This window comes from Cnephaeus nilssonii (genome assembly GCF_951640355.1).
Source record: "Cnephaeus nilssonii genome assembly, chromosome: 12".
In the NCBI taxonomy this organism is placed as follows: domain Eukaryota; kingdom Metazoa; phylum Chordata; class Mammalia; order Chiroptera; family Vespertilionidae; genus Cnephaeus; species Cnephaeus nilssonii.
Window position 1 is genome coordinate 46,673,281 of NC_137083.1, and position 27,576 is coordinate 46,700,856.

General features: G+C 46.5%; 1 protein-coding gene across 3 annotated transcripts; it reads right to left on the reverse strand.

Annotated features, from left to right (window-relative positions):
• Positions 1 to 1,485: 1,485 nt before the first annotated feature.
• GIMAP8 (GTPase, IMAP family member 8) lies at positions 1,486 to 26,265 on the reverse strand. 3 transcript variants are annotated; one of them, XM_079786016.1, is made up of 7 exons: positions 26,107 to 26,265; positions 14,372 to 15,026; positions 11,058 to 11,103; positions 9,532 to 9,636; positions 7,889 to 8,503; positions 6,230 to 6,844; positions 1,486 to 3,414 (listed from the first exon to the last, which is right to left on the reverse strand). In XM_079786016.1, exons 1-7 carry the CDS (start codon positions 26,163 to 26,165, stop codon positions 2,633 to 2,635), a joined length of 2,877 nt encoding a protein of 958 aa, XP_079642142.1. In that variant the 5' UTR covers positions 26,166 to 26,265; the 3' UTR covers positions 1,486 to 2,632. The 3 variants fall into 3 exon arrangements, with proteins under 3 accessions (XP_079642142.1, XP_079642144.1, XP_079642143.1); XM_079786018.1 differs by having other exon boundaries at positions 14,372 to 14,784; positions 26,107 to 26,238; XM_079786017.1 differs by lacking the exon at positions 9,532 to 9,636.
• Between the last annotated feature and the right edge of the window lie 1,311 nt (positions 26,266 to 27,576).

Genomic DNA, 27,576 nt, shown 5'->3' on the forward strand with positions numbered 1-27,576 from the left:
ATAAAGGAATAGGTTTCATAACAAATTCCTTCTGCATGCCTATCAGAACTGCACATAAACCACACGGGCTTCATTTTATGAGTTTCCTTTATGTTGAGCCAGGCGTACATGGGTTTTTTAATTTATACCTGTTGAGATGGTTTTACAAAGGCTTCAGGACACAGACTCTTGGACAAGGGTTAGCAGTAGGGAAAAATGTTGTGTCCAATGTCATATATAATAACTTCCAATATCGCAATGATATTACCTCTTTCCAAACCTTGAAAAGACAATCTATGTGGCTTTCATTGTGGTCAAAAGCTGATTTAGTTTGGTGGGAAAAAACATGTTATTAGGGGGAAAAAATATGGGTAGGATTGAGAAAAGGAAAAACCTACACTACTGGAATTACTTTAGACTCATTAAAACTGAAAATAGCTCTTCTCTTGCCCTGGCCAGATGGCTCAGCTGGGTTGGAGCCTCGTCCCATACACCAGAAAGTTGTGGGTTCAATTCCTGGTCCCAGCACATACCTAGGTTGTGGGTTTGATCCCCAGTTGGAACGCATATGAGAGGCAACTGATCAATGTTTTTCTCTCAAATCGGTGTTTCTCTTTCTCTCTCTCTCCATCCCATCCTCTCTCTCTAAAAATCAATAAAAACAGATCCTTGGGTGAGGATTTAAAAAAGAAAAGATCTCTTCTCTTGGAGTACAAACTGGGTGGCTCAAAGAAGGCTAGAAGAACAAGATCAAGGTGATGGTACACTTAGTTCCTTCCAAGGGCCTTGAGAGAGAATTTGTTCTATTCCTCTCTCCTACCTTCTAATCTTTGGTATTCCTTTACTTTTTTTTCCCCACCACCATTTATCACCTATATGCCCTCTTCCACCTCCACCCACCACTCTCAGCCCCCACAATCACCACACTGTTGTCCATGTCCATGAGTTCTACTTTTTTTTTTCTGCTCAATCCTTCCACTCCCCCAATACACCAAAGATGTCTGCCTGTTCTCTATCTGTGTTTGTTTCTATTTTGCTTGGTAGTTCAGTTTGTTCATTAAAATCCACATTTGAATGAAATCATATGGCACTTGTCTTTCTCTAAGTGGCTTATTTCACTTAGCATAATGTTCTACAGGTTCAACCATGCTGTTGCAAAGGATAAGATTTTCTTCCTTTTTACCACAGACTAGTATTCCACTGTGTAAATGTACCACAGCTCTTTTATTCACTCTTCTATTGATGAACTCTTGGGCTGCCTCCAAATCTTGGCTATTGTAAATAATGCTGCAGTGAACATAAGGGTACATACAATCTTTTGAATTAGTGTTTTGGGTTTCTTTGGATAAATTCCCCGAAGTGGAAAAGTTGGGTCATACGGCAGTTCCGTTTTTAATTTTTTGAGGCAATTCCATACTGCCAAGTTGAGGCATCTCCTGCCTCTGTGCGGAGCCTGGCTCTTCCTCAAGTCAGAAAAACAGGAATCGGGAGGACGTAAGTTCATAATATCATTCATCTTTATTATTTCACTCAGCAGAGTATATTTACATACACGGATTCCAGAATTTGTCCTAATAAGAGTTACGCAGGATACAAAATTATTAATGGTGACAGTCCATGCTTTTATAAATGGGTCAGTCTTGAAGGTAAGCTGATACTTTTTTTAAAAAATCAAAGGCAGGTGATATAGATCCTGTCCCCAAAGAATCTCTAAAGTGGTTAATATTGAAAACATCTGGCCCTCCATCTACTGAAAGAGGATTCTATAGTTCTTGCCTCATACATCGCCTCCATCAGGCAGCTCTCAATTTTAACTGCTCACCAGTGAGTAGAACATCACCATCTTGGAACCAAGTGGCAACCTGAAGTGCGGAGACTGCGTGAGAATGGAGCTGGACCGTGGACACGGCACCTGCCTCAGACGGCCTGCCCCCGGACATGAGACACCATGAGCCCCTAATGTGTTTACACCATAATTATGTGAGTTCTCTGGTTATAACCTAATTCCTAATGCTCAAGATAAAGAAGGGAGAAAAGTGCAAAAGAGTTTTCAATAACCTTTTCTAGAGGAAATCTAGAATTATACTTAGAATTCTAAAATTTTGCAAAGTTGTCTAATCTTGGCAATTTTAGTGATTTTTGTTCTAGTCTACTTCACTGTGATGATTTAACAATACAGTCATTTGAAACCTCACAGTCTTGTTCATTTCCTCGGGACAACAAAAAAAGGGTGACTGGGTCCCTTTGCATTCAGACTAGAAATGGAGAGGGCACAATGGCATAGCCACCACACCAGGAAAGGACAGCTCAGGGCCAGCGGGTCTGGCAGGCACGGGGTGGCCCACAGGAGTCCAGCTGCCCCTCTCTGCCACGCCCAGGACTTCCCAGAGGTTGCCTCGCTCTCATGTATCTGGACGCCCTGGTTCTTGTGTAACTATATGTATTCTGGCCACAGGTTGGCCTTTGCCTTGGTCCTGACTCCAATCTACCTGCAAAGGTAAGGTAATTCTTGTGACTTGATTCTGACCCTTTTTCACTACCTTATTTTTTTTTTCTTGCTCCTTTATAATCTACTACCTACCCCAACCTGAAAATGTATTTACCTCAAAGAGCCGAAGCATCACAAGGTGAGAGGCCTTGATTTCTCAAGCCCTTAAAAGTCATGAACCCGCTTCCCATCCACCAATCTTCCCATACCCCCCCGCCCCAACCTGAGTGCGTCTCTACTTAAAGAGACCCCAGGCACTTCAGGCACCTGTGAAAAGATACCTTTTATTTTTCCTGTGATTGCTTTGCTGGTATATTGCTTTTCCTGTGCATCTTCAGTTATTTGGCTGACGTTCTCCCCGTCCACAGGTCCACGGGAATGTCCAGGCCCTTTACGGTTACGTATCAGCTCATTGGCCATTTTCAAAAGGTTTGTTACCTGGTCTTCCATAGCTTGGCCAGTTTCTTTGTTATTAAAAGCACAAACTCGCCCCCCACAGTTTTTAATGGTATCCTTAAGAAATGCATTATCTGTGCTTTTGCAGTAATCTTTAATGTCGTCGCCCCCCAAGTCTTCCTTCCGGGTGAAAAGCACAATCATGTTTTTCATAACATTATTTCCGAAGATGGACTTCAGTGTCCTCACCACCTCTCTGTCCTGGGCCGTGATCCGTCCGAGCTGGAGCACCAGGACTAGAACCGTGTTCCTTCCATGGCTGGACACATAGCTTCGGACCTCCTCTAGGATGCATCCACGCAACAGGCGGAGGTCAGGAGTGTCTACCACCACCACGTCCTGCTCCGCCCCCGGCCTCGTGCTTGTCTGGCACTCCGTGGTGAGCGGCTGGGCCCGGAGCTGAGAGGAGAAGGTGGGACTCCGGAGGATGGAGTTCCCGGTGGCACTCTTCCCAGTCCCGCTCCGCCCCACGAGGACAATGTGCAGGGCCTCTGTCGGAGGAAAGCAGGAGAGAGTCATGACCCTGGGCTGACCCTCTTTTGCAGCCCAGGACACTCAGGGAGCGACGGGGCCGCTTTCCCAGAGCAGCCCCAGCCCTGAGCACGGGGATGGCCTCCTCCAGGCACACAGTGAACTCCGAAGCAGGACTTGGACCACGTTCCCTGCCCCGCGCTCACCCACTGACACACTACTGTCCTGTCTCTCAATCTGCCCCTTTTTCAGGGCACTTCTCTGGCTCCCTGGCACCTGTGAGTGCTTTGTTACTCTTCACCTACTCACCTGGGTCCAGTCTACTCATCTCATCTCTGTCTTCTGTGCCTGCTGTGACTCCGTCTTCCCACTGGCGACTAATGCTAACCCAAGCAAAACCTCCTGGGTGTATTTGAAAAATTATTCCATAGAATTACTTTTTGTGAAAAAGCAACTACACGTACCATCTGTGGATTACCAGATGGAGCACTTCTCATTGCAACCACATTCAATTTAACTGTGTCTTTCATTGATGTCAAAAGGCATCTCGTGGTGCCCTGGCCTGTGTTTTTCAGTGGTTAGAGCACTGGCCTGCACAACAAAGGGTCTCAGGTTCGATTTCCAGTCAAGGGCATGTACCTAGGTTGCAGGTCAATCCATGCCCCAGGTGGGGTGCATGTGGGAGGCAATCAATCAGTGTGTCTCTCTCACATTGATGTTTCTCTCTCCTCCCCACCCTCCCCCCTCCCCGCTCCACTCTCTTTAAAAATCAATGGAAAATATCCTTGGGTGAGGAGTAACAATAACAAAAAAAGGGACCTCGTGGTTATAATAATGAGTACCCACTAATACTGTTATGTGGTATCAGTGATGGAGAATAAATTTCCCAACAGATGGAATTACAGGAGTAATGCGATGTGTATCACTGGGGGGTTCTTTATGACTTTGCACTTGTACCGTGATCTCTCTCTTCCATTCAGGTAGCTTCACACTTTTCCTCAGTCATGGCCTTCTCCCCAAATTACAAATATCCACCTCAAAACAAGGAGAAAGGAAAGCCCACCCTGTGCTCTCCCCACCAGGGGAAATTATTGAATTGCTTATTCCAAAGCCACAATCTTATGCTTACAGGATGAATAAAGTCTCCCGACAACCCCATATCTGTCATGTGTTTCAATCCTGCTTCCATACCCTCAGGGGGTGTGGTTCTCAAGGGCCTCTGTAAGCTCCCAATCCCACTTTACCTAGAGGTGTGACTCCTCCATATCCATCAAGACCACTCCCTGATGTTCCCTCACATGTGGCATACTTAGTCCTACCTCTTCGCTTCAGATTGCTAGTGTACTCTCTCTGGAATGTCTTCCAAGTTTCTGCTTAGCCATCCAAACTCAACCCATTCTCCAAAGCCCATTTCAAATTGGGCTCCCTCCACACAGCCTCTCCTGACATTCCCACATGTCTGTACTTCTTTTAGTAGTGCACAAATCCATGCGAGAGTAGCTTGCTGCCGCTTGCCTCAGCTGGCCGCTCGTAGCTCTCCGCCCTCCTGCTGTTGGTCGCTATGCGTCACGGTGTAACGACCATTTGCGTATTACCTCTTTATTATATAGGATTTTTTGTTTATTGATTTCAGAGAGAAAGAGAGAGGGAGAAAGAGATAGAAACATCAATGATGAGAGAGAATCATTGATCAGCTTCCTTCTGCATGTGCCCTACCGGGGATCGAGCCCACAACCCAGGCATGTGCCCTTGACCAGAATTGAACCCGGGACCCTTCAGTCCTCATACCGACACTCTATCCACTGAGCCAAACCAGCTAGGGCTGTACTTCTTCAGGAAGCTCCCCAACACCTGGCCCTCCATGAGGAATAAGAAATGGCTCAATGAACAGATATGCTCCTTTAGATCTGATGTTCTTCCCAGGTGAGCACGTTTGAAGCACAAGAGAATGGGATGAGTCATGCTGAGCTGGAAGGATCTCAGCTCAGGTCAATAGAATGCATAGCACTCAGTGGATGGGAACTTCTGTTTCAGCAGTAGATAGGGCTGTGTGGCTAGGCTAATAAATAAATCCCATCTATAGCCATGTGGGGCCCACCCATCATGAGCATTCGGGCTCCCAGTTCTTGTTCCGTCAAAATGGCCTCCCCTCTCCAATAGAGAGAAGAATAAAGAAGCAAGAGAGCAAACAAAGTCAAGAAAGGGAGCAAGAGAGCCTGGCTGGTGTGGCTCAGTGGTTGCGCATCAACCCATGAACCAGGAGGTCACAGTTCTATTCAGGATCAAGGCACATGCCTGGATTGAAGGTTCAATCCCCAGTAAGGGGCATGCAGGAGGCAGTCAATCGGTGACTCTCTCACACCATTGATGTTTCTATCTCTCTCTCCTTTCCCTTCCTCTCTCTGAAATTTAAAAAAAAAATTTTTTTAAAGAAAGGGAGAGTGTGTGTATGTGTTGAGTTTAAGACAAAGAAAGAGAAAGTAAACCAATGGTCAAGAGCTATTTCATCACCAACCCTGAGTGCTGAGCCCTGGGCAACAGAGGTTGGAAACGGTACCAAAAACAAGAGGCTGGAAAAGGTCAACTCCTTCCCTCAAGGCCCTCACCATCCAGTTGGAGAGATGAGGCCTGGCTCATGAAAGAATTAAAGACCAGGTCAGCACAGTATGCAAGGAAAGGCAACTAAGTTTAGTTAAATAGAAGAAAGGAGAAAGAGAAGAGTTAGTCAGTAGAGTGAACCTGTCCTTTTTATCTTCTCTATGCCCTTCAGAAAATCAAAAGTTCCCGTAAAGCCTATATCTGCTTTTTTAAAGCATATATAAAATGTTTTCTTACCTTCCTTTTTGAAGTTGCAAGGCTTGTCTCCATTCTGTTGCACCATTTTCACAATTTTTTGCAGGAGCTCATCCACCTGGCATTGTTCCTCTTTTTCTGTCGCTCTGTAGTTGGAGATGCTGTAACGGTTTTCACATTTCTCGACAAGCTTACGGAGGTCTTCATTGCTGGTTAAAAATGTGCCTACTTTCTGATCCCCTAGATCTTCTTTCCTTGTGAGGAGCACAATTATATACTCAGCTAAGTCGTCTTCAAAACTTCTTTGGATGGTGTTCAGAACCACTTCATATTTTTCAGTGACGGAGCCCAGTGGGGTCACCAGCAGGAAGGCATGGGGGCCCTGAGGAGCATGTTCCTGAAGGTCTGATTTAAAGTCCTTTAAAGATGATAAGTCTGGACCATCAATGATCAAAATTTTCCTCCCTCTCCAGATTCTGCTCTCAGACTTAAACGTCTTGGTTACTGAGTGGTCACTGAATTTGGTCTCAAAGACTCGCTTCCCCAGAAGGCTGTTCCCGACTGTGCTTTTTCCAACGCCACGCTTCCCCACGAGCAGGACCTTTAGTTCTGACATCACAGGGTTCGGCTCATACCCTATGGCCTGCAGCTGCTCCCCTAGAGGACAAAAGGACAGATTCCAAGTCTCTTCTTATAGTTGGACACAAAGACGGGGACAAGTTTGATCGCTTATCTTCCTTGTCAGTTTTTATAGAAAATGACATCAGTGCTCTTACCCAGTAGAACTCTAGTCCTGGCCAGAAGCTACCCATCAAAGTAAGAGCCACAAAAGGGACCATGAACAAATGAAGATGTATGTCAAGGGCTTGAGATTGCCCAGGAACATGAAAATGTTAAACTCGGCTTTCACTGGCCTTGGTCCTTAGCATTCCTCTCATTTTGCTACCGAAGGTAAGTACTGGGGCATGAAGTCCATGGGCTAAGGCAGGACCAGGGAGAATCTGAGTTTAAAATAATCGTGAGTGGTCCTGGCCAGTGTTGCCCAGTTGATTGGGTGTCATCCATACACCAGAGATTACTCATTCAATTTCAGGTCAAGGGCACATGCCCGGATTGCAGGCTCAATCCCCAGTAAGGGGCATGCAGGAGGCAGTCAATCGATGACTCTCTCTCTCACCATTGATGTTTCTATCTCTCTCTCCTTTCCCTTCCTCTCTCTGAAATTTAAAAAAAAATTCTTTTAAAGAAAGGGAGAGAGAGAGAGAGAGAGAGAGAGAGAGTGTGTGTGTGTGTGTGTGTGTGTGTGTGTGTGTGTGTGTGTTGAGTTTAAGACAAAGAAAGAAAAAGTAAACCAATGGTCAAGAGTTATCTCATCACCAACCCTGAGTGCTGAGCCCTGGGCAACACAGGTTGGAAACGGTAACAAAAACAAGAGGCTGGAAAAGGTCAACTGCTTCCTTCAAGGCCCTCACCATCCAGTTGGAGAGATGAGGCCTGGCTCATGAAAGAATTAAAGACCAGGTCAGCACAGTATGCAAGGAAAGGCAACTAAGTTTAGTTAAATAGAAGAAAGGAGAAAGAGAAGAGTTAGTCAGTAGAGTGAACCTGTCCTTTTTATCTTCTCTATGCCCTTCAGAAAATCAAAAGTTCCCATAAAGCCTATATCTGCTTTTTTAAAGCATGTATAAAATGTTTTCTTACCTTCCTTTTTGAAGTTGCAAGGCTTGTCTCCATTCTGTTGCACCATTTTCACAATTTTTTGCAGGAGCTCATCCACCTGGCATTGTTCCTCTTTTTCTGTCGCTCTGTAGTTGGAGATGCTGTAACGGTTTTCACATTTCTCGACAAGCTTACGGAGGTCTTCATTGCTGGTTAAAAATGTGCCTACTTTCTGATCCCCTAGATCTTCTTTCCTTGTGAGGAGCACAATTATATACTCAGCTAAGTCGTCTTCAAAACTTCTTTGGATGGTGTTCAGAACCACTTCATATTTTTCAGTGACGGAGCCCAGTGGGGTCACCAGCAGGAAGGCATGGGGGCCCTGAGGAGCATGTTCCTGAAGGTCTGATTTAAAGTCCTTTAAAGATGATAAGTCTGGACCATCAATGATCAAAATTTTCCTCCCTCTCCAGATTCTGCTCTCAGACTTAAACGTCTTGGTTACTGAGTGGTCACTGAATTTGGTCTCAAAGACTCGCTTCCCCAGAAGGCTGTTCCCGACTGTGCTTTTTCCAACGCCACGCTTCCCCACGAGCAGGACCTTTAGTTCTGACATCACAGGGTTCGGCTCATACCCTATGGCCTGCAGCTGCTCCCCTAGAGGACAAAAGGACAGATTCCAAGTCTCTTCTTATAGTTGGACACAAAGACGGGGACAAGTTTGATCGCTTCCCTTCCTTGTCAGTTTTTATAGAAAATGACATCAGTGCTCTGACCCAATAGAACTCTAGTCCTGGCCAGAAGCTACCCATCAAAGTAAGAGCCACAAAAGGGACCATGAACAAATGAAGATGTATGTCAAGGGCTTGAGATTTCCCAGGAACATGAAAATGTTAAACTTGGCTTTCACTGGCCTTGGTCCTTAGCATTCCTCTCATTTTGCTACCGAAGGTAAGTACTGGGGCATGAAGTCCATGGGCTAAGGCAGAACCAGGGAGAATCTGAGTTTAAAATAACCGTGAGTGGCCCTGGCCAGTGTGGCTCAGTTGTTTGGGTGTCATCCCCTGCAACAGAGGTTGCTCATTCAATTTCAGGTCAAGGGTACATGCCCGGATTGAAGGCTCAATCCCCAGTAGGGGGCATGCAGGAGGCAGCTGATGGATGCATTGCTCTCACATTGATGTTGCTCTCTCTCCCCTTCCTCTCCCTCTAAAAATCAATAAACTGTTCTTTAAAATAATAATAACAATAAAATAACTCTGAGTGGTATATTCATAAAATAGAATACAACTCAGCAATTAAAAAAGAAAAGAAAACAAACGAATGAACTGATATGCAACATGGCTAGATATCCAAAACATGCTAATTAAAAGAAGCCAAACACAAAATTACATGCAATATGAGTACATTATATAAAGTTCAAGAACAGACAAGGTTAACTGACATTGGTAAAAGTCTCTTAGGGGAGGGGCAGTGAGAACTTGTAAGTAGCTGGAAATGTGCCATATCTTTATCTAGATGGTGGTCGAGTATGTGTAGAAGTGTAAAAGTCATTGAGTTGTATTGACTCTATGTAAATTATACCTCAATAAATTGCTGTAAAAACCTGAGCTACAAAACTCTCTCTCCACACATGCCCTGTTCCCACCACTTCTCCTATGATCCAAGGTCAACACCACACTTACGTGCTGAGCAAATGGCAGAGTCAGCAACTCCAGGGATAGTCACTGGGGCTCTGCTATCCAGAGCGCCATCCAGGTGGACTGTCACTCCATGTCTGCATGACAAATCTGGGAGGGGAGTAATGTGGCATTTAAAGGAAGCAGCTGAAATGCAGTGCCTACACATCCTTGGAAAGTTGCCTTCAGAAAATTACTACTTTCCCCAAGATCACCTCTCACTAGCCTACATCCTATAAAAAGTCCTTTCTGCCTGCCTGGTTGAGCATCATCCATGCACCAAGAGGTCACTGGTTCAATTCCCAGTCAGGGCACACGCCCAGGTTTCAGTTTGATCCCCAGGAGGGGGCATGCAGGAGGCAGCTGATCAATATTTCTCTCTCATCATTGATGTTTCTCTCTCCCTCTCCTTTTCTCTCTCTCTAAAAATCAATAAAAACATTTTTTGAAGTCCTTTTCAACACCGCATTCTGAAATACCCCTTGGTTCCTCGTCATGTGCTATTCCCTCATGGCCACAGTCAATAAACCCAGTTTTATTCCTAACAGGTATGCCCCTTGGCTGCAGGGCATCGACAGAATTTTAAATCCCTACTGCTGCCTGTCCTTACATATCTGTGGCTAAGTTCATTCATCTATAAAATGAGGATGATGATAATATCTTCTTTATAAGGTTGGTACAAGGATTCTATATTATATACTAAGAGGATTGAATGATTAATATATATTACATGTAATTTTTCAGCACATGTCAACTGCAATTATTATCATTATTAAAATTTTCATTTTAATTATTATTTTGGCAAATTTGGGGGGGGGACAGGGAGCTCATCTATTGTATTTAGTGCTGAATATTCAGTTCTTTTTTTCTTTTTTCCTTTCTTTATTTATGTTTGTGTGTTTGTGTTCTGTGTGTGTGTAGTGTGTGTGTGTGTGTGTGTGTGTGTGTGTGTGTGTGTGTGTTGGGGTTTTTTGTTGTGAATATTCAGTTCTTTCACAGAGCTGGCCAAGAAATAACTGGAAAGAATATCAATGAAGAGATGGTTGAATTAGTTATATATGCCCATCCTACAGACCAAATTGCATCTACTACACAATGAGGTAGCTCTGGATGTACTGGCATGTGCAGAGTATAGTATACATCACTAATGGCAATCAATACAAGGATACTGAGCTGCATCACTGAATTCTGCAAGTTAGTGCTATCTATGAGGGAGGGATTTCTGCTTTCCTCGGAGGAGTCAAAAATTGGGTGGTGCTAGATCTAGGGCCAGGAAGGAGAGGCCAACTCAGTACAGCAGTCAAGCCCAGCGTTGTAACATTGCAGAGGTCAGGGACACCCACACCAGGTACAGGACCTTTGCTGGTGCTACACCTTCTCAAAAGGGTTAAGAGTTCCCTAAGAACAGGTTGTAAGCATTGACATGAGCTAGGTCTCCAAGGTACACTTTTGCTCTGACTTATCACTTTGATGCATAACACACTCAAAGGAATGTCTATATGACCTTCACATTCTTTTAAGGATCACCTTACCATGTGGATCGTCCCCCTCCTGAGAGGTAGCTTCTCTCACACACTCCTAGAAAATAAAGGGGAGAAATGATGTACACAGATCTAAACTCTTCTTTTCACAATGGAGACACAAGTGTATAATTTAGAATAACTGGATGATTAGGATGTGATTAAATCAAGGCCATGGTCGTGGTCCTTCCTGGTCATTATAGACTTGTCCATAATGACAGTCAGTCTTGAGATCCTACTGCTGCTGCTGCCTCAACAGGTTTCCCAGACGCAAGATGGGTCTCGCTCTCAAAGCAGCCCCAGGAAAGCCATCTGCAAGGCATTGTTCCTGAAGCTCTAACTTCACTTCTCCACAGTTCCTAACAATAATTCTTCCCAAAAGCTCCCAGGGTTTCTGCTATTCCTGGAGAAAATCCAGAGGCTTAAGGAGAACTTCTGGGTTCCCTCAAGAAAGAAATTAGCTCAGTAATGTCTGTGATGAGACAAGACAGAACGAGGACATTGGGAACCAGGCTCCCCATGTCTCTCCAATGTCTCCTGCCCTCACTGGATCCCCCAGGGTAGAGATGAAGCTTCTTCTAACATGAATCCAGTAAAATTTGGAAGCTTCCCCATCCAGGTGGGCAAATAGAGATGACCACAGAGATGCCCCCTTCACTTGCCTGGTGAAGTCTTACGCTGATTCCCCAAACTTAAATTGGCATGGAATCATAAAAGAAGTTGAAAACACCCTAGCCAGTGTGCTCAGTAGTTAGAGTATTGGCCCATGCATGGAAGGGTCAAGGTTCAATTCCCAGTCAAGGACACATACCTGGGTTGCAGGTTCCCAATCCCTGGTCCAGTTGGGGTGTGTGCAGGAGGCAACAAATCACTGTCTCTCTCACATCGATGTTCTCTTTCTCTTTCTCCCCCACCCCACCCTTCCTCTCTCTAAAAATCAATGAAGAAAGTATTCTCGGGTGAGGATTAACAACAATAAAAAAAAGAAGGTGAAAACAATGACATACAATCTTGATGAATCTGCTATCCCTAGAAGCTTCCTGTACTTTATTTTAACCTTGTCTTTGTTAAGTCTCCATGCCAGCCAAGTTTCCTGCTTTCTCACCTGGCCTTACCCAAAACCATGTATGCCATCAATCATCTCTCCCTGGGATCCTCTCATTTCTCTCTGGTTATCAGACTTTTTCCACCTTCCACAGCCCAGCTCAAATTCTTGCATGTTTGTTTGTTTTAATCCAAAGGTATGATCTAAAATTTAATAATTTTTTCCATCTCCAATCCACCAGAAAAGTAAGTTGTTAACTTGTATATCCTTCTATGTTGTCCTATCTTTATACAAATACATACAAGCATATATGAACACATAGAGAGACTTGTTAGGCTCTTTTGTTCTGCAATCAGCTTAATAATTAACATGTCTGCACATCTACACAAGTAGATGCAATTAGCTCCATATGCAACCATTTAAACTAATGCAATCCTTCCTTTATTGATAGAACTACAGGCTATTTCTGGTTTTACTATTTCAGAATATTCAGTGGTAAAGGTCCTTGTCCACACATCCTTTATATATTTTTATGTCTTGGTGCTAGAGTCCTAAAAGTGGGAATCTTCGCTCCATCTCTGGATTATTAAATCCTTTTTTAATATATTTTTTATTGATTTTAGAAAGAGGAAGGGAGAGGGATAGAGAGATAGAAACATCCATGACAAAGAAACATCAATTGGCTACCTCCTGCACACCCCCTTACTGGGGATCGAGCCCGCAACTCAGGCAAGTGCCCTGACTGGGAATCGAACCAGTGTCCTCCTGGTTTATGTGTCGATGTTCAACCACTGAGCACCACCGGCTGGGCTGGATTATTAAATTCTTAATGTCTCCATAATTTATTTGAACCTCATACACTTTTATAATAATAACAATCAGAATAATAGCAGCTTATAATTATTGAACATTTATCCAGTTTCAAGTATTTGCAAATTACTTTGTAAGCATTTCATTTACTCCTCACAACAGTCCCTGGGATACATATAATTCAGAACTCGTGAACCTCAGGGTCCTCATCTGTAGAACATCTGTGCATAGAGTTGCTGTGAAGACTAAACCAGTTCATGTACGTGTCTGGAATTTAGTAGTTGCTCAGTAAGTACTGGCTCTCTCACATGGCCATCAGCTCTAAGAAGATCCTCTCGAACTCAACGGTCCCCATGCTGAATTTTTGTTCACTTTACCTTCTTCAGCACCTACATTTATAGAATTCTCTATACCAACATAAGCTTAGTTACACTGAGTCAATGATTACTTTGTTTCTTATGCATAAGTCACTCCAGTTGAAGCATAAGCTCCTCAGAGGCAAAAGCTTGCGTTCCTTAGTTCCGAATACATTCTTCATTCAAGTTAAAAAAAAAAAAAAAGTAAATAAAATGTCACTCTGGCTGTTGTGTGTAAAATGGGTGGGGGTATAAGGCCCAAGAATGAATGAGGGGAAAGTTGTTAGTAGATTATTTGTAAAATAGTACAGGCAAGAGAAGAGGCTGTCTTGTACCTGATGGTAGTTGTAGAGGTGGAGAGAAACAGGTGGGTGCCAGGTGCATGACCACAGACTTGAGGATTTCTTGGGAAGCAGATGCTAGCTGTGTATCAAAGCTGACTCCTGGGTTTGGGTTTGAAGAGCCTGGTAGGCAGCACAATCATTTACCAAGTTGAGAGGAAAACAGAAATCGTACAGATTTAAGAGGGAAAACGGAAAGTTTGGACATGGTAAGTCTGGGGTCCTATAAGAGAGCCCAGTGGAGATGTCAAGTAGCAATTGAATAAAGGAGGCAGAACTCAGAGGAGAGACCTGGGCTAGGACAACTAATTTGGAAACTGTTAGAAATAGAGGGAGCTCAAAGCTGTAAAATGTGGGATCACCCAGGGAGAGTGTAGAGAATTGAGGACAGGCTAGAACCAAGCCCTGTAGCTGCCAACTTTTAGATTCATTCGAGGAGGACTCAGCAATCCCCAGAGTGGCCAGAAAGGATGGAGTGGGGGGCGGGGAGAGAGAAGATGATGGTTTAATTGAAGCCAAGGGGGTCTAATGAGTCATTTGTGTCCAAGACTATGAAAGGTAAAGTCAGGCAAGGACTTAAATGTGTCCATTAATTCACCAATAAAGTCCAAAGGTTAATATCCAAAGTAACCTACCATCTGGTGCCTCATCTTTCCAGATTATGAATAGATATCCCCTTAAACAAGGCCTATGAACCTTTTCACATGTCTCTGCCCATCTTCATCCCACTCTAACAACACAGAGATCCTTGGAGACTTTAACGAGAATTCTCACCTGGAATCCATTGCCTTCATTGTTGAAATTCACGGGATAGGGTCCTCCATTCTTATCCACCAAACACTTGACCCTGCGGAGGAGCTCTCCCACCTGGCTGTGCCGCTCAGCCTCACCTGCCTTGTTGTTGAAAGCACAGTAGCGGCTTCCACAGTGTTCAACCACCCTTCTAAGCAATGTGTCGCCTTGAAGGTAATCTTGCATGGAGTCATCACCCAAATCATCCTTCCGAGTGAAGATGATAATGATGTACCTCCAGACTTCCACTCCAAACACCTTCTGGATGCCCTCAATTGTCTCTTTGTCCTCCTCGTTACAGTTGCCAATGGGGATCACCAGAAGCAGGACATGCAGGCTGGGGGCAGAAAGCTTCAAGCAGTGTTCAATGGTCCGTTGCTTGTCTTTGACACAAGCTGTTGAGGAGAAAAGGTTGGGGGTGTCGATGACCTCAACCTCCTCCCCTCTCACGGTCCCACTCTCTCTCTGGCACGTTTCAGTCACCATCTGCTCACTGAATCTGGACAGGAACACCTTCTTGCCCAGAATAGTGTTTCCTGTGGCACTTTTTCCTGCCCCATGCTTCCCTAAGAGGAGAAGCCTCAGGGGCCTCCCGGAGCAGCCCTGAGCGTCCTCCTGACACCGGCTCCTGCTGGTCCTGTTGGAACAAAGAGCAACACATCAAGGTTCAACTCACATGCAGAGTAAACAGAGGAACAGCAAGAAAATGTGTTCTTTCTTTTTTTAAGATTTTTATTGATTTTTAGAGAGAGAGGAAGGGAGAGGGGGAGAGAGAAAAACACTGATGTGAAAGGGAAACATCAATCAGCTGCCTCCTACATGCCCCCTAGTGGGTATCAAGTTTGCAACCCAGGCATGTCCCCTGACTCGGTATTGAACCAGCAACCTTTTGGTGCATGGCATGATGCCCAACCCACTGAGCCACACCAGCCATAGCCGTGTGTTCTCTTTGACTCAAATTTTCCCCCTGAGCATTTAGGCTACTGAAGTGCTAGACACAGACTAGACTGGAACAAGGAATCATGTTTACTAGGATCTTCTCTGCACGCTTGTGTGTGAAATAAATCCATGTTGATAAAATGTCAAATACTGTAGATGGGCTAAACTGACAAGCCCCTTCTTTACACACATTACCCACTTACATGCTGGGAGAAACCGGACACTCTCTGTGACAGAGAGAATAATGCCTTTCCCTTCCCCCACCCCCGCCCCCCCGCCATGTGCTGATGTACTAATCCCAGAATCTGTGACTTCATTACCTTTAGTGGTAAAAGGGACTTTGCCAATGTAAGTGGGATCTTCAGGTGGAGATGTTAGGGGCAGAAATAGAATATTGGGAATTAGCTATAATTATAAGAAATATTAACCATGCTCTGTTAATCGAGATTGTTCTGTTCTGATTAGAGAAAGCACATTCTAACCTCGCTGAGAGTTGTACACCCTGGGACATGGGAGCTAACGTCAGAATGCAGTCCACCCTCCTTTTCAGAGAACTGCCTAGATTAACAACCATGTGCTGAGACAATCTGGTCCTGGAGGCACCCACCCTCTGCAACACCCCACCCCCAGCCCACATTCCCTGTAGCCTATAACCATTATATGCTGCCTGCTTTCCCATGCCTGTAATTCCTACCTTCCTATGTGATCTTTATCCTTCTACCAAGGATAAGCAGCTGGCTTATGGGGAGGAGTAGAGCAGATGTTTGTGGATGACCTGCTGCTCTCCCATACTGCCAGCATTATTGGAATAACTGCTCATTTATGATTCAACCCTGTCTCTGCTTAATTGGCAGCCTGGACCCATTGGTTGTCTGGTTACGGAGAGAGAATCTTGGATCATCCAGGTGGGCCCAGTGTAAGCACATTATAAGTGGCCCTTATAAGAAGGAGACAGGAGAGTCAGAATGAGAAAAAGATGTGAAAACAGAGCTGGGGAGGATCAGAGAGTGAAATGTGAAAATGCTATCCTGCTGGCTTTGATGACAGAGGCCGACTCTACAAGCTGGGAAAGGCCAGGAAACAGATTCTCCCATAGAGGCCTTAGAAGGATCACAGTCCTGCTCAATGCCTTGATTTTAAGATGTCCAACCCCCAGAACTGTAAAATAATAAATTTGTGGGGGGGGTTAGTGACTACGTTTGTCGCAATGTGTTACAGCAGCAACAAGACACTAATACACTCAGTCTCTCAGCCAACCTTCCAAATAGGGGTGTCCATGTGACCCAGATCTAGTTGGTGACAGTTGAGGGAACATTTGCTTGGACCTTCTGAAAATGCCATGTTCTTTATTATTATTATTATTATTATTATTATTATTATTGATTTGAAAGAGAGAAACATTGATTTGTAGTTCCACTTATTTATGTAGTCATTGGTTGCTTCTTGCATGTATCCTGATGGGAGATCAAACCCACAACCTTGGTGTACAGAGACTATGCTCTAACCAACGGAGCTACCCAGCCAGGGCTGAAAATGCTATTGTTTTCTTGATGACAGGGGCAGACTCCAGCAGAGGGCTCCTATTATCACTCTCCCCCTTCTTTGGCATGGAACTTAAATGTGATGTCTGGAGTTGCAGCTGCCATCATGGGGCAATGAGGTAACAAACAAGAAAACAAAAGTCAACATGCACCATTCAAGCCAAAGGAGGGCAGAGCAAAAAGATAAAGGGTCCCTGATGGCATCACTAAGCTGCCAGATCTCCCTCAAACCAGCTCTTTGTTAAATAAACACTTAATAGTCCTACAATTTAAGCTGTTGCTACTCCAAGGATGATTCCCAGATTGCAAACAACTGGGTTCGCATGAGAAATGCAGAATCTCAGGCCCCGCCCCAGACCTGCTAAATCAGAATCTGTATTTCAACAATTTCCAGGTGGTTTCCATGAAATGCAAGTCTGAGAAGCACCTTTAGTTGAAAATTAGCATTCTTAACTGAGTCAGAATCTGCAGAAAGAGCCAAGTTTCGCAGCATCGTCTACTGAGCAGTCCACCCATCAGATACCAGGTGCCCATATGTCCAGGTTCTCCGCTATGTCCATTGAACTCTCAGTCTATTCCTGAACCACAATGTCTTCATTACTAAAACCAATATGACTTAATCAGTGTAACTTTCAAATAAGTCTCAGTGACCTGATGGAGCAGTCCCAACACCTTGCTATAGCTCAGAATTGTCTCACTGTTTCTTGGCTTTTTAATCTTCCAGAGGGCTTTTAAAATCAGTAGACATTTTCTTTAGGAATTCCTATTGGAATTTTAAATGCCATTGATTGAATTTGTAGCTTAGTTCGAAAAGAACTGACATCTTCATAGTGTTGTTCCCTTCATTCTTCTTGTTGGTCGGTTTTAAATATGCTCTAATTTCAAATCAACTATGATTTCTTTTTGGTCCATAATTAAGAGAAGTGATTATTAAATTTAAAAATATATTGGGAGACTAGCTATCTTTTTTATTTATTCCTAATGCTAGTGGACTGTGTTCAGAGAACATCTGTATAAAATATTTATCATTAGCTGAGATTTACTTTTTGGCCCAATAAAATTTTTGTAAATGTTTTGTGTGGGCTTAAAAAGAGCAAGTAGCATGTAACTGTTGGTGCTTTTCACAGTCAGGGACCCCACCTCGCATCTGCCACCTCAGCTCCAAATCCCCAGAATGCCCAGCATGCCCTTCCCTGCACCCCTCTCCTCTGGTCCTCCTGGAAGATTCCTTCCCTTTCTTCGCCACTCCACTTTGTGGGGAGCAGCTACAGAGTTTGGACAGGTTCAAGCCTTGGGCTGATGAGAGGGCACAGTCCTCTCTTTGCCACGTGCAAGTCCCAGCTTGGAGGGCAGGGCCCTCCCAGCACAATTACAGCCCAGCCAACAGCTATAGTTGTAAGCTTGAACCTATGGTCCGAACATGTGACCCCTCATGCCTGAGTAATGTAGGCTTGATAGAGTTCAGGTGCATGTAGTTGAGTAGGATTGAAACCCACGAGAATGTTGTAAACATCTTGATCACGTCCTTACTTTGCCTCATGGCATCCTCTCTAATAAAATGGTAATATGCAAATTAACCACCACTCCGCTACATAAGCCACGCCCACCAGCCAAGCCACGCCCACCAGCCAATCAGGGCGAGTATGCAAATTAACCCCAATCCAAGATGGCTACAGCCACAGAGAGCAAGGTTTCCCAGGTAACAGAGCAAGCCAAGCTTTCCATAGCCGTTGCAGGCCTAAGCCTCCACTCAAGCTACAAAGTTTCAATTATAGAAGGTAAACAAATTCAAACAAATGGCGGCAGAATGGAGCTTGAGAGAGCAGGCCAGGGTTGCCGGTGGCAACATGGGAAGCAAAGCTTTCTGCACACCCTGGCCGGGCTCACCCGCTTAAGGCTACAAAGTTTCAATTGTAGAAGGTGAATTAACTGCCACAGAAATGGCTGCCACCCCAGGCTACAAAGTTTCAATTGTAGAAGGAAAATAAATTCCAGATACCAGGGCCTCCCCTTGGGTTGCCAGGGGGCGTGGCCGGCCTGCAAACCACCACAGGCCCCTCGCTCAGGCCGCCCCACACCCCAAGGGAACCCCCACCTGATCCGGGATGCCCTTCAGGGCAAACCAGCTGGCCCCCACCCCTGTACCAGGCCTCTATCCTATCTAATAAAAGAGTAATATACAGATTGATCATCACTGCAACACACAATATCGCTGTCCCCATGTGGTAAAGATCCTGCCCCCATGTGGACACAAGATGGCCACTACAAGATGGCCAGTAGGAGAGAGCAGTTGGGAGGCACCCGGCCTGCAAGGGAGGGCAATTGAGAGGGACCAGGCTTGCAAGGGAGGGCAGTTGGAGGTGATCAACCCTGCAGGAGAGGGCAGTTAGGGGTGACCAGGCTGGCAGAGGAGGGAAGTTGGGGGCAAACAGGCTGGCAGGGGAGCAGTTAAGCATCAACCAGGCTGGCAGCGGAGTGGTTAGGGAGTGATCAGGCTGGCAGGCAGAAGCGGTTAGGGGCAATCAGGAAGGCAGGCAGGCAAGCAGTTGGGAGCCAGCAGTCCTGGATTGTGAGAGGGATGTCCGACTGCCCGTTTAGGCCCGATCCCGCCAGGATCAGGCCTAAACGGGCAGTCGGGCATCCCTCCAGGAGTCCCAGATTGGAGAGGGTACAGGCTGGGCTGAGGGACAACCCCCCGCCGTGCACGAATTTCGTGCACCGGGCTTCTAGTCTACTATAAAATAAAGACACGGCTTGTGGGCGTGGTCACTGTCTCAGAGAAGCAGAGTCCCACAGAGACCCAGCTTTCATTCTCTTGCCTGTCTTTTCTAAGCCTTTCAGCCGCCCCCTCTCAGGTTCACCCTTGGCCGTGCTGGTGTGGCACACCACTTAAAGTCACCTCCACATCAAGATTTTCCTCATTTTTTCCAGATTAAACTGGTCATCAGCTCTTTTCTGGACTCTGGCAATAACATTATCTCTGGTCTCTCAGCTTCCAACCTTCTCCCAGAGACTAAAACAAAACAGATATCACTTATCAGTCCAAAGTCCACCAACGGCTTCCCACCCACTCAAAGTAATAGGCAAAGGCCCCACCCAATTCTGGCCCTGGCTGCCTCCCTGACCTCAGCCCCACCCCTCTCCACCTGGCTTTGTCACATCAACCTTCCTGCTGTTCCCAAACATGCGACTTCGGGGGTTTTTTGCTGGCTGCTCATCTGAGCAAGTCTCCGGACTTGTGTAAGGCAGGTTCACTTCCAATAGGTCTCTCCTGCATCGTCCCTGTGGCACCGAAGGCCTTCAGTCACCCTGTATCTAAGACCTCCCCCTTCCACTCCCCCTCCCCTGCCCCAGCCCCCACACATCACCAGCACTCCCAGTCCCCTTCACCCTGCTCTATTTTTCTGCCCAGCACCCACTGCTACATCTTTCACATTGTGTGTTAACTTGCTTATCACTTTCCTTTTTATCTCCCCACCACTAAAGGGCAAATTCCACCAGAATGGAGACTTATCCTGATCTTATCACCCTGGTATCTACAAACAACATAGAGAAGGCATTTGATAAATACTTGTTTATGACCAAGAAGATGGTTTTTGCCTTGAAGAACAAAGAAATGAAGCTGAAGAAAGTGAAGAATGAGAAAAGCCCTAGTTATTTGATAGTTCATACCTTTTAAGAGAACAGTGTCTTGTAAAGTATATGATTGTCAAGCCACTATGCTGTACACCTGAAACCAATACAAAATAATATTGAACGGCCTGGCCGAAGTGGCTCAGTTGGTTGAGCATCGTCCTGTGCACTGAAAGGTTGCCAGGTCGACTCTCTGTCAGGGCCCTGCCCAGGTTTGGGGTTCAATCTCTGATTGGGGCACGTACAGAAGGCAATCAATAGATGTTTCTCTCTCTTTCTCCCTTCCTCTCTCTAAGCATGTTCACAGGTAAGGATTAAAAAATATGTAATCACAAAACAACAAGAAAGCCCACTGAATGGGAGGACATAATAGCCAATGCTATTTCAGATAAGAGTTTGATCAAGAAAATTTACAGAGAACTCATACAACTTAACAAAAAGAAGATAAACAATCCAATCAAAATATGGGCAAAGGACCTAAATAGACACTTTTCGAAAGAGGACATTCAGAAAGCCAAGAGACATATGAAAACATGCTCAAAGTCACTAATCATCCAAGAGATGCAAATCAAAACAATGAGATACCATCTCACACCTGTCAGAATGGCTATCATCAACAAATCAACAAATGACAAGTGCTGGAGAGGATGTTGAGAAAAAGGAACCCTCTTGCACTGCTGGAGGGAATGCAGCCCCTCCCCTGCAGCCACTGTGGAGAACAGTATGACATTTCCTCAAAAAATTAAATATGGGCCGAAACCAGTTTGGCTCAGTGGATAGAGCGTCGGTCTGCGGACTGAAAGGTCCCAGGTTCGATTCCGGTCAAGGGCATGTACGTTGGTTGCGGGCACATCCCTGGTGGGGGGTGTGCAGGAGGCAGCTGGTCGATGTTTCTCGAGCGTCGGCCTGGGGACTGGGGGGTTCCAGGTTCGATTCCGGTCGAGGGCATGTTGCCTTGGTTGCGGGCACATCCCCAGTGGGGGGTGTGCAGGAGGTATCCAGCATCCAATCAATGATTCTCTCTCATTGATGTTTCTAACTCTCTCTCCCTCTCCCTTCCTCTCTGTAAAAATCAATAAAATATTTTTTTTAAAAAATTAAAAATGGAACTTCTATTTGACCCAGTGATCCCACTTCTAGGAATGTATCCCAAGAAACTAGAAACACCAATCAAAAAGGATATATGCACCCCTATGTTTATAGCGGCACAATTTACAATAGCTAAGATTTAGAAACAGCCTAAGTGCCCATCAGCAGACGAGTGGATTAGAAAACTGTGGAACATCTATACAATGGAATTCCACAGGGATGTAAAAAAGAAGGAATTCTGACCAATGGCAACAGCATGAATGGAACTGGATAGCATTATGCTAAGCGAAATAAGTCAGTCAGAGAAAGATAAATATCACATGATCTCACTCATTTGTGGAATATATTGAGCAACATACTAGTAAACTGATGAACAAAAATAGAACCAGAGACATAGAAGCATCTAACAGACTGTACCACCTGTGAGGGAAGGCAGGGGGTGAGGGGTAAGAGATCAACCAAAGGACTTGTATGCATGAATATGAGCAAAACCAATGGACACAGACAGTAGGGGGGTGAAGGCTTGTGCTTGGGGGAGGGGGGAGAGGTCAATGGGGGGGAAAAGGAGACTCATGTAATACTTTAAACAATAAAGAATTTTTTAAAAATATCTTGGTGTGTGCTCTAGAATCAAGAATTGAAGTACATTAGCATGAAAGCTTCTGCATTTAATGTACTAAATTAAATAAAATATAAACTTGAAAAAATCCTATCTAATAAAAGGGTAATATGCAAATTTACCATCACTCCAACACACAAGATGGATGCCCCCATGTGGTCAAAGATGGCTGCCCCCATGTAAATACAAGATGGCTGCCACAAGATGACCAGCAGGGGAGGGCAGTTGTGGGCAATCAGGTCAGCAGGGGAGGGCAGTTGGGGGTGACCAGGCCTGCAGGGGAGTGCAGTTGGGGGTGACCAGGCCAACAGGGGAGGGAAGTTAGGGGCAATTGGGCCAGCAGGTGAGCAGTTAGGCATCAATCAGGCTGGCAGGGGAGTGGTTAGGGGGTGATTAGTCTGGCAGGAAGAAGTGGTTAGGAGCAATCAGGCAGGCAGGCAGGCGAGCGGTTGGGAGCCAACTGTCCTGGATTGTGAGAGGGATGTCCCAGATTGGAGAGGGTGCATGCCAGGTTGAGGGACACATACACCCGCCTCTGTGTACGCATTTCGTGCACTGGGCCTCTAGTGTAATAATAATAATCATATTGAATGTAAACTGTAATTGAAAAAAAGAATAATATATTAAGAAAGTCTAAAAAAATGTTAAACTGTTAAAAGGAAGACCAATTACAATTGGACTATTTTTGTTCAGTAAGGGCAAAGATAAAATGTAATCATTTCATTTCATTATTATTTATGAAAATAGTTTTATCTAATAGAACAGGAACATGTCAAAAAGTAATCTATGCCATTGCTAAACACCTAGGAATACCCTAGCCTCTCATCCCTCCCTAATTTTATTAAGATACTAGAGGCCCGGTGCACAAAATGCGTACACAGAGGGGGGGTGTATGTGTGCACTGGGGGAGGGAGAGTGTCCCTCAGCCAAGCCTGCACCCTCTCCAATCTGGGACCCCTTGGGGGATGTTCGACATCCTTCTCACAATCCAGGACTGCTGGCTCCCAACCGCTCGCCTGCCTGCCAGCCTGATCACCTCCTAACCACTCCCCTGCCAGCCTGATTTACACCTAACTGCTCCCCTGTCATCCCAGTCACCCCCAACTGCCCTCCCCTGCCAGCCCTGTCGTCCCTATTGCCCTCCCCTGCTGGTCTGGTCGCCCCTAACTGCCCTCCCCTGCTGGCCTGGTAACCCCTAACTGCCCTCCCCTGCTGGCCTGGTAACCCCTAACTGCCCTCCCCTGTCGACCTGGTCCCCCCCAACTGTCCTTCCCTGCTGGCCTGATCACCCACAACTACCCTCTCATGGCAGCTATCTTTGACCACAAGGGGGCGGCCATCTTGTGTGAGGGTGTGAGGGTGTGAGGGTCAATTTGCATATTACCTCTTTATTACATAGAATAAAGCTTGGAGTGTAAACGCTTTGTGGCCCCAAACAAAAAGACACTAAGATATTGGTTTTGGTGAATCCTCTTTTAATGAAATCATCACAAACCTGTGAGGGGGGCGGGGGGTGCTGCCAGTGGCCTGCTGAAGGGAGAAAGCTCACTGTGAGGAAGGGATCAGAGAAGGGGGGGAAGGCCGTGTGTCAGCCCTCCTTCACGCAGCCCCACCAGGAAGACGAGCAACTGGTCTGGGGTGAGGAACTGCTCATCGGGGCCACAAACAGAGGCCTGAGCTCTTCTCTAGAACCCTCTGGACCCCTCTTAGGTGACTCAACGTCCACCTCAGCCTGAAAACCACACCTCAGGGCTGTTACTCCGAGAACTAGATTTCTTTGTAGCCTAAGTCCATCACTGAGGGACTCTTCTAAGAGCACCTTCTTGCCCGGACACACGGCTATATAAAGAAACCCTTCCCCTAACTCCTTAGTCTCCTTTATTTCCATCTATATTATTTATTGTCTACTTTCTAATTTTCTCTCCACTGCCCCTAGTATGAAACTCCATGAGAGCAGAGACCAAACCTGTCTTGTTCTGTGTCCCTGGGCCCTAATATGGGGCCTGCCATATAGTACAGGGTGGGGCCAAAGTGGGTTTACAGTTGTTCGTATTGAAAATAATACCTCCCTGACCAGGGTTGCTCAGTGCTTGAGCATCAACCCCTGAACCAGGTCAGGGTTCAATTCCCAGTCAGGGCACATGGCCAGGTTGCAGGCTGGATCCCCAGTGGAGGGCATGCAGGAGGCAACCAATCAATGATCCTCTCTCATCATTGATGTTCTCTCTCTCCCTCTCCTTCCTCTCTGAGATCAGTAAAAAAAAATGTTAAAATTAAAATCCTATATAAGGCTAATATGCAAATTGTCCCATCAGGAGTTCGACTGACCAGGAATTCAACAACTCGCTATGATGTGCACTGACCACCAGGAGGGGGCATGGAACAAAGGAAGGCCCCTATTGGCCCTAATCGCTGGCCAGGACTAGGGACCCTACCCGTGCACAAATTTCATGCACCAGGTCTCTAGTAATACAATAATCCATCAATAATCATACAAGAAAAAACTCTTGTTTTTTGCATACTCACAACTGTAAACCCACTCTTTCTCATTCCTGTGCATGCTCAATAGATGGTGTTAAATGAGTGATCATGAGTGGCATGTGAGGAAAGAAAAAAAAAGTTTTTACAAGTACAGAGGGAAACTGAAGTGATATTACTTCAACTAATAAGAGAAGTAACTGTATGTTGTATCCCAAGCTAGTGAAGTGGTATTATTTTCGTGCATTAATTTTTAAAACGCACCAGTGCAGCCCTAGCTGGTTTGGCTCAGTGGAGAGAGTGTTGGCCTGAGGACTGAAGGGCCCGGGTTCAATTCCAGTCAAGGGCACGTACCTTGGTTACAGGCTCAACCCCTGCATGTGGGAGAAAACACATGGATCTTTCTCTCTCTGTCTCTCCCCCTCCCTTCCATTGTCTCTGAAAATCAATGGAAAAACATCCTCGGGTGAGGATGAACAACAGCAACAAAAAGCACTGGTGGGTAAATAAGCAGAGACATCCAGCAGGTGTGAAGGAGAAAGGAATTTCTTCTCCAAGTAAGCATCACTGTTTTACATGGTTTCCCAGCATCCTGTGACCAAATGATGTTGCTGAACTCTTTCCAGCCCAGGAAGCCTGATTTTCTTTCTCTCTCTCTCTCTCTCTCTCTCTCTCTCTCTGATCATCTCCCAGGCCCTCTGGAGACCCCAGCAGAGCAACAGAGAGAGAGAAAAGGCAGAAAGCTTTCCCAGCCTCCACCTTCTTCTCAGGAGTTAGCGGAGGGGGACGTGGCTTCAGGCATCCAGGCAGGGATTCCGGGCGTGCAGGGATTCCCCCTGCCCAGGCAGTTCACACCCCTGGTCAGGGAGGCCTCCAGAGCTGGGCCCGGGAGGACTCAGTCCAGCCCACAGGTCAGTCATCGGGAGGAGTGGAAGCGTTCATGGGATGAGCCAGGTGGCTTAAATGTAGGTGAAATCGGAAATACTATTTCTGCAAAAACTCACCACCGCCAGTGACCAGGTATTAGAAACTGAAGCGTGCGAAGGTTGGGGGTATTCTAAAAGTGAATGTGGGAGACCAGGGTCCAAACTTTCTGCTTCTGGGGGTATGGCGGGGGGTGGGGGGTGGGGGCTGCTGCTGACACAATCCCAAAGTCGGGGGATTCCTCACGATTGGGCCCCGTCCACTTTCCTTTTCCTCCCCCTCCCACTAGGCCTTCATCCCAGCCTTGAGGGGAGCATCCCCTCCTGATCTGCCTCCTCCCAGGAAGGGGGAGCCTCTGCCCCTCCCCACGCCCCGGGCTGGGGAGACCAGTGCTGACTAAGGAGGAACCATCGCAGAGGCCCTGAGACCCCAGGTGGCTCCTGCCCGCTCTGGGTTGGCGTCCTGGTGGTGTAGGCCCATCCCTGCACACATACCTCGGTCCTGTCCCCTGGCCGGCCTGGGTCTCAGAGCCTCCACACCGGGCCTGCTCCATTGCTTGGTGGGTGCAGCAGCTGCTAGTTCCTCTCAGGCAAACAGAACCCTAAAGAGGCTGGGGCAAAGGGCCTCTGGCCGGGAGAACAGGAAAGCAGGGCGGGACCAGCTCTGCAAGGTCTTTCTGATAAACAGCCTTTCCCAGAAGGAAGAGGTTTCTAGACGTGGTTGTGGGTTTCGGTTTCGCAGCCACAGCAGCACAGCAGTTCAGAATTAGTGCGAGGTCACAGGGTGACGGCGCAGGGGCAGGCGGGTGAGGGGGGACGGGCACACGCCTCCCAGGGTGCAGGCCCCAGCGGAGCTGCAGAGGGTCCCTAGAGAGGGCTCCTCAGGCTCAGGGCGATGTCGGCGGCTTCCTGCCGCTGAGGACGGAAACAGGGGCACCTTTAGGGGCTTCCATGAAGACACTGTTCCCACCACCAGCCCCCCAACCTCTGTCCACCCTGAAGCAGCCTGTCCAGCGCCCGGTAACAATCCCTCGCCCCTCTTCCGGGAGGCGTCCCTGAATCCCCGGCCGGGCAGCTCCGGCCTCAGGCGAACGCTGCTTCCCAGGCCCAGCATTCCCTCCCAGCAGAGCCCGTCCCAGGCCCGGCCGCCCCTGCTTTGTGCGAGGCCATGGTGTCCCAACGCCTCCTGGGACAGAAAGAAGTTGTACGTGGAGCAAGACTTTTTCAAGTTTTCTGTCACTGTGGTAAAAAACAAAAAGTAGCCAACACATTAAAGGACCATCTCAGCCATTTTTAGGTGCACATTTCAGCCGGGTGAAACACGCTCACGCGGTTGTGCAAAGAGCTGGGAGCCTGTTCCCCTTGCAACACTGGAACTCCACGCAGCAGTGAGACACGACTCCCCTCCCCCAGCCCTGCAACCTCCTTCCTCTTTCCGTTTCTGTGATGGGACTAGGGGCTACCTCTTGGTGGGACCATTCCCCACCCCACTTACCCCCCTTAGTAAGGAGGACTGGGTCCTGGAAGGCTCCACCCTCGGGCATCACGCGATTCATTACAAGATCAGACCAGGGCTTCCACCGGCCACGGTGGCTCACCCCAGCTGGGTCACTCCCAGAACAGAGTCAGTTCAGGGGCAGAGCGACAGGCCTCGTGGGATAGCAGGTCCCCAAAATAGACAAGACAGTAAACTGAGTTAAGAAGAGCTCACTCGTTAAGGGTTTGGGGAGCACTCTGAATCAAACCAAAGCTTCAGATAACTCCTCAATGATTTAGCAAGTTGACTACGTGCTGATTTGACCATTTTGCTAAGTGATCTTCCGGTACATCGGCTTTGGGAGAATTGACTGCACAAGGAAGGCTGCCTCTGATTCTGGCCCAGCCCTGATCTAAGGAAGGATGGGGGCTCCCTGCCCCCCAGTGGCTTTAACAAGGACAGAGTAAGGACGGTACTCACTCAACACC

Coding starts and splice junctions, on each gene's coding strand:
- GIMAP8 (XM_079786016.1), bottom strand. CDS start 26,165: ATGGAGCAGGCCCGGTGTGGAGGCTCTGAGACCCAGGCCGGCCAGGGG. Junction 11,104..14,371: donor ATGAAGGCAATGGATTCCAG/GTGAGAATTCTC, acceptor TTTATTTTCTAG/GAGTGTGTGAGAGAAGCTAC. Junction 6,845..7,888: donor TTGCAACTTCAAAAAGGAAG/GTAAGAAAACAT, acceptor TTTGTCCTCTAG/GGGAGCAGCTGCAGGCCATA.